Source organism: Mandrillus leucophaeus, unplaced genomic scaffold (assembly GCF_000951045.1).
Source record: "Mandrillus leucophaeus isolate KB7577 unplaced genomic scaffold, Mleu.le_1.0 Scaffold480, whole genome shotgun sequence".
Taxonomy (NCBI): Eukaryota; Metazoa; Chordata; class Mammalia; order Primates; family Cercopithecidae; genus Mandrillus; species Mandrillus leucophaeus.
In genome coordinates, this window is record NW_012105143.1 from 1,004,925 (window position 1) to 1,026,283 (window position 21,359).

The 21,359-nt window shown below is 43.0% G+C and overlaps 1 protein-coding gene across 2 annotated transcripts in view; it reads right to left on the minus strand.

The window, feature by feature from the left end:
* Nucleotides 1-344: 344 nt before the first annotated feature.
* The window catches only part of TEKT3 (tektin 3), a 41,362-nt gene continuing 20,347 nt past the window's right edge, over nt 345-21,359 (minus strand). For both annotated transcript variants that reach the window (XM_011995292.1, XM_011995291.1), the window contains 5 exons: nt 15,614-15,684; nt 10,649-10,792; nt 8,816-9,038; nt 5,214-5,368; nt 345-685 (listed from right to left, as the gene is read on the minus strand). In XM_011995292.1, the coding sequence (XP_011850682.1) occupies nt 469-685; nt 5,214-5,368; nt 8,816-9,038; nt 10,649-10,792; nt 15,614-15,684 (810 nt within the window). In that variant the 3' untranslated portion in view covers nt 345-468. The remainder of the gene's footprint in view (nt 686-5,213; nt 5,369-8,815; nt 9,039-10,648; nt 10,793-15,613; nt 15,685-21,359) is intronic.

Sequence of the window (21,359 nt, forward strand, 5' to 3'; positions counted from 1 at the left end):
ACTATTGTTCCAAAGGCACTCTGTATTTCTCTACCTTTGTTTTTGATCAAATTACCCCAACTACCTCATGCCCAATGGCCTTTCCCCTTCTCACTGTGGATCGTTTAAAGCAAAACTCAGAAACCAACTTCTTCATGATTCCTGACTGCCTCCGAGAGAATACAGTCCTCCTTTCCAGTCCATTCGGATTACACACACAATGACAAGAATCACACCAGTTATCATTTTTACCTTCTCTACTAGATTGATTATATTTCTTCATATCCTTCCCGTAACCCAGACGCCTAGTAAATAGTAGAAAATTAAGGTTTGGATTCGAACAAAAGGCTTTCTGAGACAGGACGTTGGTACATTTCCATCAGCATAATCCTTTAATAAGTGACTATATTAGCACTCGGTTCAAATGCTGAGACAGTGCTTTGGCTCAGCCTTACCTTAGGGGTATCAAAACCACACCCGGTGGGCTCCCTAGCAGAAGCCGACCAGCCGGAGGGTGTTGGGGTAGCTCTTGCGCATGCTCATGCATTTTTCCTGGTCGATGTACAGGGAATTGGCTTTGACAGCCAGGTCATGCTCGAGGGTGGCTTTGGTGTGGACCAGCGACTGCAGGGTGTCCTCTGCATCCCTCAGGCGCTGCTGCAGGGTCTGGATGGTGTCGTCAACCTCGTGTACCTCGTTAACAAGGCTGCAGCATAAGGGAATCAGCATGGTTAGGTTAGCAGAGGTCACACTTCTATAGCTTACGCAACTCCAAGTACATCACATTGTAACCAGTGATGCAAAGCTCATGTTTTCTTTACTTTAGGATCTATTTATCAGCAAATGAGGGGTGCATGAAATTAATAAAATATAAAGAAATATAAAGAGAATGGTGACAATGAGCCAATGGGAATGTAGATGTCCCAGGAGACAGAAAATGATTTCATAATTATAGAAAAATATCCAGACCATTTTAAAATCATTATTCTAAGGCAATTCTATAGTTTCACAGAAATTCACAACTGGAAAACAAAGTTAGAGAGGTCTCCAAGCCCAACTTTCTTGTTTTACAGACTAGGAAATAGAGGCCGGGGGGTTCATATGCTGCCCTCTCCTCGACACAGGGCCCACATGTGTTTGTAAGCTGTACCTGGTTATCCAGAAAGCTAAGAAGGAAATACAGAGCTTCAGTGGCCATAATAAGAAACTGGGTCCCATTTCCTGGCCCCGTTCCACTCTCAGCGCCTTGAGACAGAAGAGTAGAAGCAGAGACCCGGGAAGACCCATCCCATCATCTGCAGACACATCCTGGAATATGCTTGCAATTTCTCGGACCTCAAGTCCTTCACTCTTGCTGTCCCCCAAGCTCAGAATGCTCTTAACCCATTCTTCATCCCGCTAATTTATCCCCTCCTCAAATCCTAGGTGAACTAACACTTCTTCCGGAAGTCCCTCCCTTAACCCGGAAACCATCTGCTGCCCTGTGTCATGGCTTCCAAGAGGACCAAGCCTTTTACGGCACTCAGGGTCTCGTGATTGTCTGCTTGCAGCATCTGCTGACCTTGCCCAGGGCTGCGTCCACAACCCCTCCTGCAAAAATACAGGTGTGCAAAAATTACTTATTGGATGAAGACCAACTTTCATGCCCTCGGTGAAACGGAGGACGTCTTAGGAGGTAGGGAATTGCCCAAAGGTCTGAATCCATGGGATCTACTAAGAAAAAGACCCAGACCCAAGGCAATAAAAAGGAAGGAAAGGCAGGACGGAGCCTGGAGCATTCGCTTCCAAGCCACTTGTAGGTGACCTAAGAAGAGGAAGGCTCTGGGAAAGGCCCCCACGCGTGCTCATTGAAGCAACAACAGGCCATGTGAACATATCCACGCTGTGCAACGCCTTTCCTCTTACAAGCTCTACTGTCTTCTGCTTTCCAATGGGGAGAGGAAGAATTAAAGCTTAAGTGCCAAAGTTTGGTTTTGTCTGGGGACAGTAAATACTAAATCTGAGAACTCATCGGAAAGCAAATTTCTTGTTATTGTTTAGGTGGAATTGAAATAAAAAAGAAAGGCTTTTTAAAGATCCCAGGGTATAAAACATCACTAGCAAAGACACAGATCTTCGGCAAGGCTGCTGCAGCTGGCTGGTAATGGGATTTTTGGTAGTGGATTGTTTACAATCACAGGGGGCCTGCCTCTTGCCTCCCACCCTCCCTGGCTTCAACAGGAACCCTGAACCCCAACATAGGAAACAGAGTAGGATGATATACGAGTCTTTACTCCTTTCAGCCAAATACGAGCCTAGTGGAAATTTTATCTGGGAGGGAAGGTTTGAAAATATACATGTCAAAACATTAATGCTAAAATAATAATAATAATAATAATTCAAGAGACGTAGAACGTAGGCAGCTAGAGTATCTGTTTTCACACTGCTGCATGGACACAGCTAGAGAATAACACGCTTCCACTTCCCTCAGCGTTAATTAGAAATATATTGTTCATCATCTTCAAGGCCCTATTTCACTCCCAGTTTCCTTGTTCTTGGCTGATTGCAGAGTTGTTCTGCTGGAGTCACTCTTTCTCTTTCTTCTTCTTTTTTTTTTTTTTTTTTGGAATTACAGAAACCACAAAACGTCTTGCATTCAAATACAAATAAAGCTACCACAGTTTATATATATATATATGTTAAAACTAATATATAAAAATATATGTGTGGATGGATAGATTATTTAAGTAGAGCAGAGCCTGGTCTGTCTGACCTGCCACCAAAAATGCCAAGAATGTTTAGAATCACTTTTGAAATAACTCGTTTAGACCATTTTTAAATAAAAGTAAAAGTCTTGAAATGAAAACAGCAATTTTTCTCAGTCCCCACTCCCCTGAGTTTATGATCTTTAGTTTTTCTAAATCTAGACCGCCAAAGGGCTGCTTTCAGAATGACCCATTTAAGAAGGAAAGTAATCCCCTCCCCCAGTAATAATCCTAAAGATTTTTGGCAAAGATATTTTAACAAGAAAACTTGACGGAAACAAAAGTAGGTTTTGTTCAAAAGTCAGTGAAGGAGCAGAGGAAATAGACATACTGTGAAGTCGGCAGGAAGTGAAAGAAAAGCAAATTCTGTATAGCCAGGAAAAGGGAAAAAAAAAAAAAAGAGCAAAAATCATTCAGCTCCTGAGGAGAAGCTGTGAATGCCTCATTGTCTGATAATTCTAAAGTCCTCTTAGACCACTACCCAAAACCCATTCTAAAAGCAACCCTGTGTTTGTCTAACGGCAGTATAAACAATTTATTTGTTCCCATCTCCACTTTTGATGACTCTGCAGAGATTTTTGGAGAATGAAACATCAGCTCAGCTTCTCCTAATAACATTTACATAAAGTCAAAACTGGTGATCTAATCCTAATAGGCCAAGTGGGTGTGCACTCACTGCTGGGTTCTTCTAAAGCAGAGAGGTGCCTCCAGCTGGCTGTCTAGGGACCCATCTAGTCTCTGGAGTGGAGAGCTGCTTATCCTGAATAACGAGCTGTGCATGAAGAAGAGCTCTATGGAACCCACTTTGAAAAATATGCAGCCTGAGTGACCTCCTCTGTGGCTATGGCCTAGATAACAGCTCCACCAGGAGAAATGCAGCTCATCCTGGAAATGAAGATCATGTGCGTACAACCTAAAGCACGCTTCACGGCACTCAACGCAGACAACATGCGTGCTACATACGTAAGGTGTTTTATCATAACGATCTCCTCTGTGACCCTCAGTTTCATCCTCTGTGTGAGAGAGAGATGAGGATGCAGCCTTTACTTTGCCAACTCTTCTCAAATGAGATCAGATACCTGACAGGGGAGTGGTAAAAGCATTACACGACGTAAAAGACAGGAGAAGGAGAAGCAAATGGCTTGGTGGAATAGAACTCTGGAGTGAGACAGGCAAAGATTCAAACTGCAGCTCTCTCTTACCACTAAATGTGGCCTGGGCCAAGCCACTCACCCACTCCTGCCTCAGTTTCCTCACTTGTAATATGAAGGTAATGAATGAGATAGTATAAAGTGCTTAGGGCAGTGCTCAGCATAGAGTCAGATTAAGAGGTGGTAGCAGTTATTATTATCATTGCATTGATTATCGCCATCATTGTCTCTATTATTATTATTATCATCAATGTTGGCCTCACAAGATCCCCCTTCCTTCCATTTCAGGAAATCCACCGTCTCAAACCACCACTTATTTCTTTATTTTATCCTTAGGATCAATCCTTCAAGATGAGAGAATTTTATCGTGGAAGCAGAGCGAGTGGCATCTCCCCCACTGCACCAGAAAGGCTTCTGGAGTTCACGCACTGCCACTTGGCTCCTCCAGTTGCTATCAAGTTGATTTACTTCTGCACGGAGCATTTTAAGGCCTAAGAACAGCAATGATGAAATCCAGAAAGAAAAGGCAGACTCACAGGTATTGGGAAATTGGAAATGAAGCCAGATTGTGGCCGGGGTGGGGAGGGAATCTTGGCCAGTTCCTTACAAGTCCATCCCAAAACGAATCTTCAAAGTGAAAATAATAATAAAACTCATGTAGTGTTTGGTAGATAAAACTGTGGGGTCAGATTCCTCCTGCTGTGTATATATAGGAGCTGTGCTCGATGAAGACCAGCTGGCTTTGATTGCTACTGAGAATGAAACACATTGAAGTAAACTTAAATGAGACCCTCAGTCACAAAGACAGCACATGAGTAGATAGGGGTCAGTGGAATTGGCACTGAAAGTCCCTTTTCTGTCAGGTCCCCCATGCTGAGAACTACACAGAAAGTCACAAACTGCTGCTTATAAGACAGGAGTTCTAGAAGCTCCGAAGACTCCAAGGACATGCAAAAGAACCCAAACACCACGCTGCCTCCCTGAATGAGTTAAATGCTTAATAGCATTTTTTGTGTGTAGTGTTGATGTCCCTTTCTTTTTTTAAGGAGTTGTGGTAAAATATACATCACATAAAACTTTAACCAATCTTAAGTGTACAGATCAGTGGCATTAACACATTGACACTGTTGGTGCAACCGTCACCGCCATCCATCTGCAGGACTGTTTCATCATCCCACACTGAAACTCTTCCCCATTCAACATCTCCCCATTGCTACCATTCTCACAGAAGGCTCCTACACCATGTGTATGGGCAGAAAGCAGCTTTCTAGAGAGCCCAGCGCCACAGTCAGTCTGGTAGCCCTCCGAGCGAGCCCCGAGCCGTCCCCTCCCACCTTACCGTAGCTGAGCCATGTCTCGGCACAACTCAATGTTCGGCCGCCTTGTGCGCTCATCCAGTCTGGTCTGAGCCACCTTCAGGAAGGCGGTCTTGTCCTTGATGGCCTTCTTGATGGATTCTATGGTCATTTCAGTCTGGAAAATCTCCTGCAGGGTCTGTGACAAAGAGAAGCAACTGCCTGAAGCTTTGGTGCGGTCCCTTCAACAACACGCCTCCCACCTCTTGCCTGCCCACTCCATGCCCAGCACCTGCCTCGACCTCACTGATGAGGAGGTCGCTTCACCAAGACCATCTGTCCGTCCCAGCCCTGCCCCAGGGAACCCACGTGTCTCACTGGAGCTGGCATGCACCTGCTCTGGAGAGTGGGCGGCGCCTCTCTCCCCAACCCTAGGCTCAGCGAACTCATTTTGGTAGCTGGAAATCAGCCAGGGTGGGAGTATTTCAACCACAGAAATTGGCAAATACTACAAATCAAGGGCTCCCTGCATGCCACCCCCAATGGCTGTTGTTAATTACTGACCAGCACACATCTGTGTTCTGGTAAAAGTGAGGTTTTGAGTGGCCCTGATCTCCCTCCTCACATCCATGTGTCCATGCGTCTCTTCCCACTTTCTCTTCCTACCAACTTGAGCATTGCTTTCCTCCTCACAGAGGATTGCCCTTGCAGCGAATCAGGCTTAAGCTTCAGGGTACCTTACTTACAACAGAGGAATACTGGCAGTTTTGTATTCCTGATTTTCTATTCGTTTTCTCTTAAAGAGGCCACTCCCCCAAACTGCGTAAACATGGCTCCCTCCTTGGTTCCCCCTCCTCTTTCTCTGTAAAGAGAGTCCCTGTCCTATGCTCTGAAAAGCCTCCCTTCTCCTCACATCTTGATCTCTACACTCCTGTAACTCTACATCCTCCCCATTACTGTCCCTCTTCCTGGGTTCCCTTCCATGGCCTGAAGACACAACCAAGAATCATCTTTTTTTTTTTTTTTTGAAACCCTATGTTTTTACCACCACTCTCCCATCCAGTCCCAACTGAGTCCTCTGCCAGATGTATTCAACCACGGCTGTGCCCACTCCCTTCACTTCCCACCCACCCAGTCTCCCAGTGGCCCCTGGATTCTGTCTCTGGCCCTAGCTGCTGTCATGAAACTTCAGTTTCAAAGTCGACATCGAGACCTCTCTGAAACCTCCCTCTCCTTGAGACCCTCATCTTGTTTTCTCTGGCCAAGTGTTGTTCCAACTCCCTCCTTTCCAACTACTCCTCATTCCCTTCCAGTGCAAGGCTTTGTCCTTGGGTGATGTCTGTGCAATATCCTTTCTACACTACAGAGACCTCATGCAATCACAGATTTAGCACTTGTGTAATCCAGGCACTCTTCCATCTGTCACTTGAGCTTTGATCTCTCTCCCAAGATAAAAATCATTTCCCTGTTTCTGTCACCAAGGTCTTCTTCAGATACTATGTGCTCCACGAAACCATCCTGATCTCTTGCCAGTGGAAACAACTGCTCCTTCTTGTAAACTGTGTTCACGTTTCATCTGTGTTTCCAAGTTCTTTCTGCACCTTTCTAATGCAACTTCCTGTTTTCTATGTGCATGTCTCGTCTCTTAAGACATGAGACATATGTACATCCCTGAGTGCCTAGCACAATACCTTGAGTGTACCTGTTAGGGCTGAATAGTGCCTCTTCCGCAAAAATTCCTATGTTGAAGTACGAACCCCCAGTGCCTTGGAAGATGACCATATTTGGAGACAGTGTCTCTGTGGGGGTGATTAAGTTAAATGAGGTGGTTAGGGTGGCCCTAATCCAATACGACTTTGGTGTCTTTATAAGCAGAGGAAATTTGGACACAGACACACACAGAGGGAAGATGATGTGGAGACGCAGGGAGAAAGTGGCCATCTATAAGCTGATGAGAGAGGCCTCAGAGAAAACCAATCCTGCCCCGCACCTTGATCTCAAACTTCTAGCCTCTGTTAATTAATTTTCTCTCTCTCCAGTGAGAAAATTAATTTCTACTGTTTAAGCCACACAGTCTGTGGTACTTTGAGTGAGGGCAGCCCTGGCAAACTAACATAACAGTAAATAAAAATTTGTTAAAGAAGGAACTCTGTGACACCGACCTTCTAAAAAGGTCTTTAGAATGTCTTCTTACAATTCGTAGCGTCTGACCCCATTAACCTTCTCATCAATGTCTTCTACAAACTGTCTTCAACCTACTTTTCCTCTCCCAGGACACAAACCATCTACACCAGCCACACACCAGTCTCTTGACAGACCTCAACTCATCCTCTGATTTGCTGTCTCCAAGGCTTTCTTCAAGATGTGGCCCCACCTGGAATGTTCACTTCTCCCTCCAAATCCCAAAAACACTTTTGTATTTGTTATTTGATAATCATGATTTGTAATATTCTATTCTATTCATATTGTTTATGAGCTTTTCATATGCAAGTATTTCTTCTCTGTAATGTAAACTTCCTAAGAACAAAAACTACATTTGATGCTTCTCTCCACCTTTCACAGTATGGAGCACACTGTCTGGCTCAATTAATATTTGTTGCCTAAAGCAGGCACCATGAGAAGGAAGGTAAATCGTTGCAGCCTGAGAAAATGTGGTTCCCTCAACTGGGTAAAACCATCGTAGGCAACATAGCTCATGCTTGAAGGTTCTTAAAAATAAGAAACAACATTGCTTGCTTCAGCAGCACGTATACTAAAATTGGAACAATACAGAGAAGGTTGGCATGGCCCCTGAGCAAGGATGACATGCAAATTCATGAAACGTTCCATTTTTTTTCTTTTACTGTAGGTAACAATACATTATATGGTTTCAAATAGCTAGAGGAAGGATATTGCATGTTTCCAACCCAAAGAAATGATCAGTGTTTGAGAGGATGGATATGCTCGCTCGTTACCCTGACCTGATCACCATACATTAAATGTATCAAAACGTCACTGTCCATCCATGAATATGTACAATTACTTTTTGTCAATTTTTTTAAAAAGACACAACAAACTATATTCAGCATAATCCACAAAAAACAGTAAGAGCTCCAAGACTGATATTAAGGAAAGAAAGAGCTCCTCGTTTATCTTGAAACATACAAATTCTGCTGTACTCCTTCTTTTTATGGTCATTGTAAAACTCTTATGCTTAGAGCACTTAAAATTTTTCAATATCAGAAACACTTTGAACTACCTAACAGTTTCCTGTATTTGGTTCTGTATTACAGAAAAGGGGTCTGAAATAATTTAACAGAAGACATTTCTGCCATATGTTCTAATAATAAATTCACTTCCTAGTTATATACAGTGATTCATTAAACTTTAATAATAATATTTTTGTTTCTATTAAAGACTAAGAACCTTTCATTACATAGTGCCTTCTTTGTGTTCCAAATACCAGTGGATTCCAATTTCATTTTGACACCTGGCTACCTGGCTGAAATAAATGGCATGCTTTGTGCTGTTTTAAATTTTTCTTGCTCTGTGTGGCCAAGCTGTCACATGCCTATGGTGCCTCTCTGGGAGTGGCGAGAGATTTGTGGTCCCAGAGCACACCACTCTGTCCAGGTCAGCTAAGAGGTACCACTGGTGGTTGATTTACCTTTGCTAAGTGCATCTGAATCTTATTCTTAGCATCTGCAGTCTCAGCAATGCGATTGGTGAAACACAAGTTCACTTTGTTGAATTGATTCCACATCTCATTGGCAGTCACAACCAAGAGGTTTTCAATGTCGTCTCTTAGCTTAGCGGAAGCTGCCCGTTCACTCTGGGAGCGGAGAATATTGTCATCTGTAAATTTGGCCCAGGACTCGGGCACTGAGACACTGAAAAAGAGAAGCAGGAGCAGACAACCCTGAGGGTGATGAATCAGCCTACAGGATCGCTAGGCAACCATGTATCCTGTGAGAGAGAAACCCCCAGGTCGCTGATCCTAGCTTCATTATATAAATATCAGAGTGAGGCTTATTTTAAACTTTTCTTAATTCTTTCTTATTTTACTGCTAATCCGTTTTCTATATATCTAAAGCATAAGCTAGTTCTTCTGCCAGTTTCGGGGGCAAGAGGATTAATGAATGATGTGAATGTGTAGGTTCATTACAAATGTGTCACACATCACATCAATAAGTATATGACAAAATATTCAACCTTAAGGGTAATCAAAGAAGCATTAATGAAAACAGCCTACTAAGGAAATATTAGCACGAGTAGAGAGAACGATCATTAGCAAGGCTGGAGAGCATATTTAGAAAAAGTTTCTCTGGTATCCTACAGATGAGAATGTTAAATTAGTACAACCTTCCTGGAGGGTAAAAAGGTAGCACAAACCAAGAGACTGTCATTCAAATGTGGAAAGCCCAGAAATTCCACTTCTAGAAATGTATTATAAGGAAACAATGTATCCAAGGATGTATGTGTGAGGACATTCATTTCAGCCATATTTATGCTGATCCCTGAAAAATGAGAAACAATCTAAATGCTCAAAAGTTGAAACCAAAAAGGTTGATTGTGGTACATTCAAAAAAGTAATCCATATACCAGGCAAATTCATGTTAAAGTAGAATATTTATTTTACAAACAATGTTACTGAAAAATCAGAGAGGCTATATTTCAATTTCAACTGGGTGCATTGTATGGTATGTGAATTTCACCTCAATCAAGTTAAAATTTTTAAGGGAGTGGCTGGAAGAGACCATGGATCCTGCCCAAAATTGCATCCAGGGGCCTGGCAAAGAAACCACTGATGGGGTAAGTGGAGCAAGCTGTGGTAGGAAAGGCATCGAACTATTTTCAGCCTGTATCCCACAGCATCCAGGGCATGCTATACAATAGCAACACGTGGCTTGTCTGTGTTTCTCCCTTTTTTATTTTTTTTGAGACAGAGTCTCCCTCTGTCACCCAGGCTGGAGTGCAGTGGCACAATCTCGGCTCACTGCAACCTCTCCTCCCAGGTTCAAGCGATTCTCCTGCCTCAGCCTCCTGAGTAGCTGGGATTACAGGCGCCCACCACCACGCCTGGCTAACTTTTGTTATTTTTAGTAGAGACAGGGTTTCACCATGTTGGTCAGGCTGGTCTCCAACTCCTGACCTCAACTGATCTCCCGCCTCAGCCTCCCAAAGTGCAGGAATTACAGGTGTGCGCCACCGTGCCCAGCCTTGTCTGTGGTTTTCTAGGACTTCTGCATCAGGTAGGGTTATTTTCATAGTTAGAAAATATAAACAACAAATATTCCTTTACAAAAGAATTCAGGATGTGATTATCAAGGTCTGACCACAGAACGTGCTTGCTTCCTGGAGACTTGTCAAAAGCTGGGTGTGTTTCTCACCTTCAGATATCTTACCACGCTTTCCGTTTTAACCTGTAAGCTGTGTCCTTTTGAAAGGAGAAAGAGTTAAATGACATCAAAATCACAGCAGTGGCGTGTGCCTGACTTACGTTGCATCAACCCTCTCCACTCCGCGGAAGTAGCCGACACCGTCTGACGTGTTGCGCAGGTGGTGGCATTTGTCGTCAATCCGGTAAGCTGTCTGTTTGTCACTCAGGTCCTTCTCCAGCTCATGCTGGGACGCTCTGTCGGCTCTGCAACACAGAGTTGGGAAGTGGAGTTTCACGCTCAGGTGACAATGTCCTGTAAGGACACATGAGTGCCCTTCCATTTTACGACCTCTCTTGCTATTGCTCTCACCATCTCTCCCTCTTCACACAATGTTCAATTTCTCAGTCAAAATGAGCACTCTTTGGATCTGGCCATACATCTACGTCACTGGGACCCTAACTCCCACCATGTCTACACTTCTCCTTTCATAGGGTGGGATGGAAGTGGGGAGAGCAGGTGAAGATAAACAGGGGTCCGGGATCTGCAGCCCCAGCTGGGGCCCATCTTCCTAACACACACACAGTCTTCCAGACAGGACACAGGTTCAAAGTAATCTGTCCACATCTGTGCCTTCCATTCCTTCCTTTTCCTTTTCCTTTTTCTCTTCTACATCTCGGCTCCCTTTTTCTCCGTTATTTGAATATAAATCCCCAAGAAATCATGAGGCCTTTATAGCCAAGCCTCCTGCCATTCATTGGTAACCTTGGTTTGTGGTCATGCTGCGGCTCAGAAGTTTGCCAGGAGATAAAAACCAAGAGTCAAAATTAACCTCTAGGACAGGAGTGAGAGAGGGCCTCAACAGAGATCAGGAATTGATGGTCCCCGCAGGCTCACACACTCCAGCAGCCACCCTGCTGGAAGGAAGAGGCCTCGGTGAGCTCTGAGATGCATGATCTTGCCTGCACTGCCAGACAGACGGGGGACCCACAGCTTATTACCACACACAGACCCTGCGGGCAGGCATGGGTGACAGGTGAGCCACATGGAATACTTCGTTCGACAAATAATTGTTGAGTGCCTCCTATATGGCAGACACCATTCTGCGAGCCTGGGATGCATCAGTGGACAACACCAACATCGCTTCTCTAAGGAGCCGACATGCTTCTGGGAGGAGACAGCACATTCAGTGAATGGGCAATTTGTGTGGTTTGAAGAACAATGCTAAAAAAGCAAAGCAGGAAAAAAGAGACCAGGACTGTGGTTATGATTTTAAAGAGGATGGCCAGAATAGGTCTCACCAGGTGACAGTGAGCAAAGACATAAAAAAGGGGGAATCAGATCATGCAGGGCCCTAATGGACATGGGAATGAGTCAGGTTTTCCTTCGAGTAAAATTAGAGGCCATTGACTTACAATTTAAAAGGACCTCATTCTGATGCTGGGCTGAGAACAGACTGCCGGGGGCAGGAAGACCATTAGGGGGCCACTGCAGTTACTCAGGTGAGAGATGAAGGCGGCTTGGACCAAGAGGATGAAAGTGAAGGAAGCAAGAAGAAGTATTCAGATTCTGGATATGGTTTGAAGATAGAACCAAGAGAATCTCCTATTAAATTGAACATTAGTGAGAAAAAAAACAACTTGAATAATGGAATTCCATCAACTAACAGGGGGGTTGGCTGGGGAGGGAGAAGCTAGGTGAGAAGATGGAAGTTCAGTTGACATAGTAAACTTGAGTGTTCACTGAACATTTACCTGGGAGACATGAAGGAGGTTGCTGGAATTTGAAAAAAGAATTTGAAAGAGACGTCTAGGCTAGAGATAAAAAGTGCGGAGCCACTGGCAGATAACTAGTATTTGAAAAAGTAGGATAGCTGAATGAGCTTGGGAATTTCTCTGTTTTCTCAGCATCTAAAAACAGTCTTGGTAGAGCAAAGCCATTCACTCAGTAAAGGCTGCATTGAATGGAATGAGTCCATTCTAGCTGCAGGTTCCCCTCAACTTAGCCTGTGCTTTCAAGCAAATCGCTTGACCTCCCAAAGCTGTTTTTCTTATCTGTAAAGTGGAAATGAGAGTAGCAGCATGCAAATGATCTGCACTTTGTGAATTCTAAGACAGTATACAAGCGCGAAGGATGAAAAATGAAAAAGCTCCCTTCCCTTGCTACTTCTGTGCTGAGGCTCTTGCCTTAGGTGATTATGTTGAAATTCGAGGACTGGAAGGCCTTTCTCCTTTGGTCTGGGACCAAGATGTCCCACAAGCTTCCTGTCTTAAGCTGAGACCCTGTTAGGGAAGGGGCTGAAACGTTCATGAAGCATCTGTGGTTACAGTTCACCTCTTGGGAGCTGGGGCTTGGGGAGGTGGAATAGGGACTTTACAGCCTTTTACTCCCCATCACCTCAAGTGAAAATCCCTGCTCGTGCACACTCCCAGGTCTTGGCTGGAACAGTGGTTGAAAACATATGCTTGAGAGTGTGGAAGGATGAACAGTGGGACTCAATGGAGGGGAGGGAGGAGGGTGGGATGTTGGAAAGTTTCCTGGTGGTTACAATGTGCGTTGCTCCAGTCATAGATGCTCTGAAGGTCCCGATTTCACCACAGTGCAATATATCGATGAAGCAAAACTGCACTTGTACCCCATGAATATATACACATTTTTAACGAAATTAAAATGTTAACAAAAGCCATAGGCTTCGGCATCAGACAGCCCCGGTTCAAACATCTTTGCTACTTGCTAAACCTGACCAGAGGCAAGTTATAAACTAATGGTAATAATACCCATCTTTCCAGGCTGTGGGGTAGATAATTAGGTGCCTACCAGATGCTAAGTGCTCAGTAAGCATTAGGTCTCATAAGATTGTAACATGGGTGATTTTTATGACTTTAGAACTGAGGCTGCCTGGACCTCCTCTGATCTGGCCTCAGAGTCTGCTTCGGCAGGCATTTAAGGCAGTGTCCCATCAACACGTCTTACAGCCCAAGATGGGAAGACCTTGGCTGCCCTGTGAGTGCCTAATGAGATTCTATTTTAAGCTGAGATCCAAGCTGAGGGTTTCATTGCTCCTTCTGAAACAAGTGTAGTTGATAAACTCTCTTCTAGTCACCTGCCCTGGACAGAGCACAGTGGTCCCCCACAAATCCTGGAGAAGCCATCCCAGGAAGTGAGGTAGGCATTTTACCCACTGTGGATTAAAGGAAAGCCAAGTTCTTTAAAGGATCAATAACAAAGATTCCAAACAGGTACATACACACAGAACTTTCTGCAAAGGTCTGCAATATAGCCAGTATTGAGGCGATTTGTAACAGGGATTTATATCAGATGAGGCTGTTCCATGGTAGAACATTCTAGGCCAAGAACGCAAAAGATGGGCAGCAAATTTTAGACTACAAAATAAAATGTGAATTAGAAACTAGAATCAATGCTTCGAACCACTCTTAAACATGTTTCTAGAATTCCTAGGGAGCAGAAACCATATGCAGTCATCCTCAACTACTTTTTTGCTTATCCTCACCAATTTCCAAATTAAAAAACCCTTCCAGTCACCGCTCAAGAGAATTTCAGCATACAAACCTCGCCAACCTTCGTGGTGTTGATCCCGACGCACAGGGTGGGCAAATGAAATGGGCAGCACGGATGCTTTTATAACACACATAACCACCTCTCCTATTGGGTGGCATATTCGACACTACTTCCTTCTGCGGCCATAAGCAAATGGCACTGATCTTTCTACTTAATGTTAACCAACAGTCTCAGCCAATACTTTTCCTATGCTGACAGCTGTGATCATTGCCTGAGACCTTCTTTATTATTATTCTTACCCCTTCTCACTCTTCATCCCACCCCCAACCATAAATATTCAGTACCTACTATCGCCAAGAAAGGAGAGCCCATCCCCTGGAGGAATGTGTATTCTAGTGAGGAATAGGATGGGTTAACAATTACAATGCTGTGGGATGCAGGGAGCATTGCAAGCGTGTAATCATTGCAGAGGCCGGATCTTTTTTTTTTTTTTTTTTTTTTTTTTTGAGACGGAGTCTCGCTCTCTGGCCCAGGCTGGAGTGCAGTGGCCCGATCTCAGCTCACTGCAAGCTCCGCCTCCCGGGTTCACGCCATTCTCCTGCCTCAGCCTCCAGAGTAGCTGGGACTACAGGCGCCCGCCACCGCGCCCGGCTAATTTTTTGTATTTTTAGTAGAGATGGGGTTTCATTGTGTTAGCCAGGATGGTCTCGATCTCCTGACCTCGTGATCCGCCCACCTTGGCCTCCCAAAGTGCTGGGATTACAGGTGTGAGCCACCGCACCCGGTCGCAGAGACCGGATCTTTAAGGAGGTATGGAAAATAAACACTCAAGTATTACTTTTTCAAATGTTAAAGCTGAACAACTATAAGTCATCTCTTATATAAAAAAATGCCAGTCTTTTGAGTTAAAAGAAATCTTAGTTACACTCAAGTGAAGGCAGAAATCCTTCTGCATCTCAGAATTATTTATTTAAATAAAAAATTAAAGCAAGTACTCCATGTGCTTATTTTTTAAAAAAGTATTTTTTTGAGACCGAGTCTCTCTCTGTTGCCCAGGCTGGAGTGCAGTAGCACAATCAGAGCCCATCACTGCAGCCTCAAAGCCTCAAAATCTTGGGCTTAAGCAATCCTCCCACTTCAACCTCCTAAGTAGCTAGGACCACAGGCACCCACCACCATGCCTGGCTAATTTTTAATTTTTAACTGTAGAGATGAGGTCTCGTTATATTGCCCAGGCTGGCTTGAACTCCTGGGCTCAAGCGATTTTCCTGCCTTAATTTCCCAAAGTGTCTATTTGTATTATTTTAAAAAATGTTTACGGGTACATAGTGGGTATATACATTTACGGGGTACATGTGATATTTTGATACAGGCGTACAACATGTAAGAATCACATCAGAGTAGCTGGGGTATCAAGTAATCATTTTAGCTTTTGAATAAAAATGTGTGTATATGCCTGTGTGTGTGTGTGTGTGCCCTTATAAGAAATCAAGAGAAATTTGAATGAGAGGCATGAAAGTATAGTTCAATGATAGATTTTGAATTGTATAGAGACATAAAGCTCTTACGCAAGTTGGGCAATAGCCTTATCCAAATGTAGCTTCATTCTTTCTTGACAACACAGAATAGTATCAACTTCCTACTCAATTGGAAAAAAAAACACATTAATGTTTTCGTTATTGAATATAACACTCAAAATCAGCAATGTAACAAAACACCAATGAAGGAAAATTTTGTTCCTTAAAATACTGTGACGTTAAACAAGAAAACAATTTTGCATCCACTTATTTGTCTACACGCTCCGTGATACTGCAATCTAAAGATCACACTAAGATGCAGCCTTTATAGGTCTATGGGGAAATTATATTATGGAACTAGTGGGGACATGGTTAAAATTTTAGGATTTTTCTCTCTTTTTATCCCTGTCCTTATTTAAAACAGAAATTTTTTAAAAAATCAAAATTCTGGTAATATACAAGGTCAAATTTAAATGCATAGCTTCTTCTATAATGGCTATGCTTCCAAGACAAAGTAAGTCAGGGAGGAAAAAAGCATAATCAAAAGAAGCTTCTCTCTGGCAGTACATGTATCCTCCAGAAGACAGTGCTTGGGTCCAAACATAGAGGCTGACTTCCACCCTGGGAGGTCGCCCTCCCGTCCTGCTTGTGTACTGCAGCCCAGCGTCTGTGCTTGTACAAACACCTGTGCTAACCAGGCCTCTCAACTGGACCACACACGTTGCCTTTTGATGCTGCTAGGACGTATCCACTAGTCCATAACATGTCAGACTATTAAATCAACATTTATTTCCCCCTTGAAATTTCTATGCACATTAGCCAATGTGGGAACTCAAAATAGCACCAAGATATTTCAAAAGTGCACATCGTTACTGTTATCATTTTCTCAGCCAAAAAGTTGTCATACTATGCATACTGCTTTGGGGCATTTTCAACTTGAACATTTTCCCATGACATTAAAAAACACTGTGATGAATGACCTTGATCAATATTTAGACATCACCGAAGATTATGCCTTTTTCAAAGGTTTTGACAAGTACAGCCAAATTGCCCTACAGAAAAGTGATACGCATTTACAACAACAAATGAACATGTGTTTTCTTGTCTTGCCCAGCAAGTGGTCACTGTCACTCTTTTCCATCTTCACCAATGTGATGGAACCACATCCCCAGCGCCCCACCGAAAACAGCAAACTTGCCTAAATTTGCAAGCTGATATTATGAGTATTCATTTGTTCACCATTTGCCTTTTTTGCTTGCGTGAACTGCCTGTTCATGTGCTTGTCCGCTTTTTCTGTCATTTATTTTTTTCTTTTTCATGTGTGAGCGTTATAAGCATGTTTAAAATTCAATCGTTTTTATCATATATGTCACAATATTTTATCAAGTTGCCTTTGCTTTTATATATGTGCGTGGTGCTTTTGATATAGATGTTTCTGATTTCTATGATGTCAAATCTATCAAAGGTATCACCTTTTGGTTTCTGCCTTTGTCATTTAGATAATAAAGGCCTTCACCACTCCAATATGAAGTATTACTCACCTATGTAGTCGTCTTCTTTTATTGTTTAATCGTTTAACATAAAAATATCAAATGTGTCTAGAGTGATCACCCTACTGCCTGGTTGTTTGGTATCTGAATTAGTGGAATAAAGGAAGAGCTAAATTCCCTTCACACACTGACACCAACATTCTCCCTGCCTTGACAAGCAGGCAAGATTTCCCAGCCTCAGAGTGGGTTGTGCATCAGTCTTAGAATTTTTGTGTTTAGTTTTTATCTTTCTCAACGCCTCTTGTATGCGTGTGCCTGTGTGTACTTTGATGAGGTTTTAACAAAAGATGCACGGAGTTCTGCTTAGAAAGGACCATTTAAAACCCCACATTGTGTTTCCATCCTTTGTGTACACAAAGCACAGAGTGGAAATTCTTAGGACTTTTAGTGCAAAAAAAAAAAAAAAAATGCATTTAGTGGGATTCTTGCTGTAAAAAATTTTTACCACAATAATTTTTGTATGTGAATTTAAATAATGTCATATGATGAATGTCAGATGGTTGGGAGCAGAAGGGTTCGTGAGAATACAAAAAGTCCAAAGCCAAAGGTCTCTGGCACTGTCCCCAGTGCTAACTTATCCATCCATCTGTACCCATACACGGAGGTGGCCTTGAAATACCACAGTAGAGCAAAAGCAGGACAAACCTTTCCCTCACCTGCCCATGAGAAGAAAGTTTGCAAGAAGGTGGTGGATACACACAGAAAGCAGAAGCGTAGGAACAGCCTTCATCTAACTAGATCTCTGGCCGCTGCCTCACACCTAAGGAAGTGAAATGCACATTTAGGACCCTGGAAGGTGGGCCCAACATTTCCAGATCCTGGACTTAGGGAGAAATTACAGGCCCCATGAGTTACAAGGTCACACTGACTTCATTGAGATTCTCAGATTGCAATGGCCAAAGTGATTAAAATGCAGTTTCACTTGTGGGGCTTCGGATGAAAACAAGACATGGAATCACGTCCAGTTGCTTGAAGAATGTGGAATGCATCCTACTATTTGAGCGGCTGAAACATTCATGAAGCATCTGTGGTTACAGTTCACCTCTTGGGAGGTGGGACTTGGGGAGATGGAATAGAGGCTTCACAGCCTTTTACTCCCCGTCACCTCAAGTGAAAATCCCTGCTCGTGCACACTCCCAGGTCTTGGCTGGAACAGTGTTGAAAACATATGTCTTGAGAGTGTGGAAGGATGAACAGTGGGACTCGAAGGAGGGGAGGGAGGAGAGTGGGATGTTGGGAGGTTTCTTGGTGGTTACAATGTGCATTGCTCCAGTCATAGATGCTCTGAAGGTCCTGATGTCACCACAGTGCAAAATATCAATGAAGCAAAACTGCACTTGTACCCCATGAATACATACACATGTTTTACAAAATTAAAATGTTAACAAAAGCCATAGGCTTCAGCATCAGACAGCCTCCGTTCAAACATCTTTGCTACTTGCGAAACCTGACCAGAGGCAAGTTATGAACTAATGGTAATAATACCCATCTTTCCAGGCTGCTGGGTAGATAATTATGTGCCTAGCAGATGCTAAGTGCTCAGTAAGCATCAGGTCTCGTAATTTTGTAACATGGGTGATTTTCATGACTTTAGAACTAAATCCTCATGTAAGATGTGGGCTCTGCTGTACTCTCAGCTAAGGAATATGCACCACATCACAGGAACATTATAAGTTTCAGCCACAAATATGGACGAGTGCTGACCCTGTGCTGTGGTCTGAATTGTGGATATAAAATCATTACTCGGATGTCCTTGTTAAACTCAGACCGTGCCCCCACAGGTTGAAGCTTTATATGTGGTTCTGTTTACCTGTGTTAACTGAGTCTTTTTAAGTTTTGGGAAAGTGGGTAAACTGCCAGCCTAACAGGTGAATGGGCTAGTGAAATCAAATCTTCAAAATCAAGCTGCAAGCCTGAATTGAATCTAGCTAATAAGCGAATACCACGTATAGGTGCAGACATTTCATTTCCATATACAATGCTTTTTAATGATAGATTCACCAAATATTCTTGTCTTCTCACTTATCCTTGAGTTTAGTGGGAAGAGGCGTTTCCTTTCATTAGAGATCTGCATTCTCAGTATTTGTTCCTGAGGTCGGCCAAGGTGACCTATCAGCTACCCTTTCTGGCATGGCTGCAGGTGAGAAGCTTCTGGTCCCACAACCTGCTTAGAGGCAGAAACCTAGGTGAGGAGGGTAGTTCTTATTGCTGGGGGTCAGAGCCCACCCAGATCCTCTTTCCGTGCTGGTTGCTATTCAGTCCTGTCTTAGAGGAGAAGCCCCTTGGGCTGGACTGGGCTGCGTGCTGGTTGCAGGGTTTCTATTCAGTCCTGTCCTTGGGCCGGACTGGGCTGAAATGCTGAAACGTCTCTCCAGCAGCAGGTCTGCCATCTCTGGAACTCATTGACTGCATTCTCAACAAACCTCTGAGGCTGGAGTATTTTTGCTTTCTGCTTCTGCAACACGGAGGAAGGAAAAGCCTCTTGTGGGAAGGAAACTGGCCAGCTGGGGCCAGGCCCAGAGCCTCAGCCTGAGTTCTGAGCAGCTGTCTCAGTCCCCATCCCAGAGCCGGACCAGGGCAGGCTGCAGGGTAGATGACTTTGCAGGTTCATTTGGCTCCGAAGTCCAAGGAGTCAGCACGGTCTGGGAGTGCTAAGAAGATAGTACCATGATTGACTCCCCAACAGAAGCCATTCTGTAAGAATTTATCAACTATCACTGACGGAATATAATAGCCAACAGAATTCAACAGAATTCGGAAGAAAATATTTCATTGCATCCATGTTTTTCAAAAGTAGGCCTTTTAAGGCTACTTCTTGCCTTGGCTAATACACATTTAATTATTCTAAAAGTTAAGACGTATTTTGGTAAAAAAATAAAACATATGCCAATGTCACTACCTTGAGTAAGCCACAGAATACATTCAGTACTTGAATTGATTGGCAATGACTGAAGCACCTCTCTCAATTCATGAACCGTTACTCTAATTGCACATTCAGTTTTTTGAGATAAAGCCCCCCTGCTACTGACCTAGAAACCAGAAACCTATCATGCAGTGGTTCTTGTTTTTAAGAAACAGCTTTGTTGAGATATAATTCATAGACCATATAATTCACTTGTTTAAAATGTGCAGTTTGATGGCTTTTAGTATATTCACAGAGTTGTATAATCATCACCGGAACCAAATTTAAAACATTTCCCATCACCTTCCAAAGAAATCATGAATCCTGTGCCCATTAGCTGTCACCCACAATTTCCAATCCCCCAAGTCTCCTTTCATAATAGGCAACCACAAATCTACTTATGGTCTCTATAGATTTCCCTATTCTGGAAATTTCATATAAATGGAATTACCATATGTGGTCCTTTGTGATTGGTTTCTTTCATGCAGCATAATGTTTTCAATATTCATCCATGTTATAGCAACGGATCTGCACGTCATTACTTGTTTTTTTGGCAGAATAACCTATTGTATGGCTATCTTACATTTTACTTATCCACTCATCAGTTGATAGACATTTGGGTTGTTTCTACTGTTTGGCTGCTATGAATAATGGTGTTATAAATATCCATGCACAAATTTTTGTTTGGGCATATGTTTTCTTTTCTCCTGGGCTGACGCTTGGGAGTAGAACTACTGGATCCTATGGATCATACAGGGTCATTCATGCTTAACCATTTGCCAAAGGATCTGCCTCATTTTGCACTCCCACCAGCAATGTATGAGGGTTCTAATTCCTCCCACGTTCCAGCCAACTTGTTATTTTCTGTATTTTCTATTATAACTATCCGTCATATTTCATTGTGAGATCCTTTGCCCATTTTTAACTGGGTTGATTTTTTTTTTAATTGTGACAGTTATTTATATATTCTAGACACAAGTCTTTTCACTTTGTTGCTAATGTTCTTCAAAATATACCACATTTTTAATTTTGATGATGTCCAGTTTATCTGCTTTTCCTTGTGTTGTTTGTGCTTTTGATACCACATCTAAAAAACTGTTGCTTATTCCAAGGTCATGAATATTCATGCCTATGTTCTTTTCTAAAAGTCTTACAGTTTTAGCTCTTATGTGTAGATCTTTGATCCCTTTTGACTTAACTATTTTGTATGTTGTGATGTAGGAATCCAACTTCATTCTTTTGCACGTGGATATCCGGTTGTCCAAATACCATTTGTTGAAGACACTCTTGCCATTGCATTGCCTTGGCACCGTTGTCAAAGATCAATAGATGGTAAATGTGATAG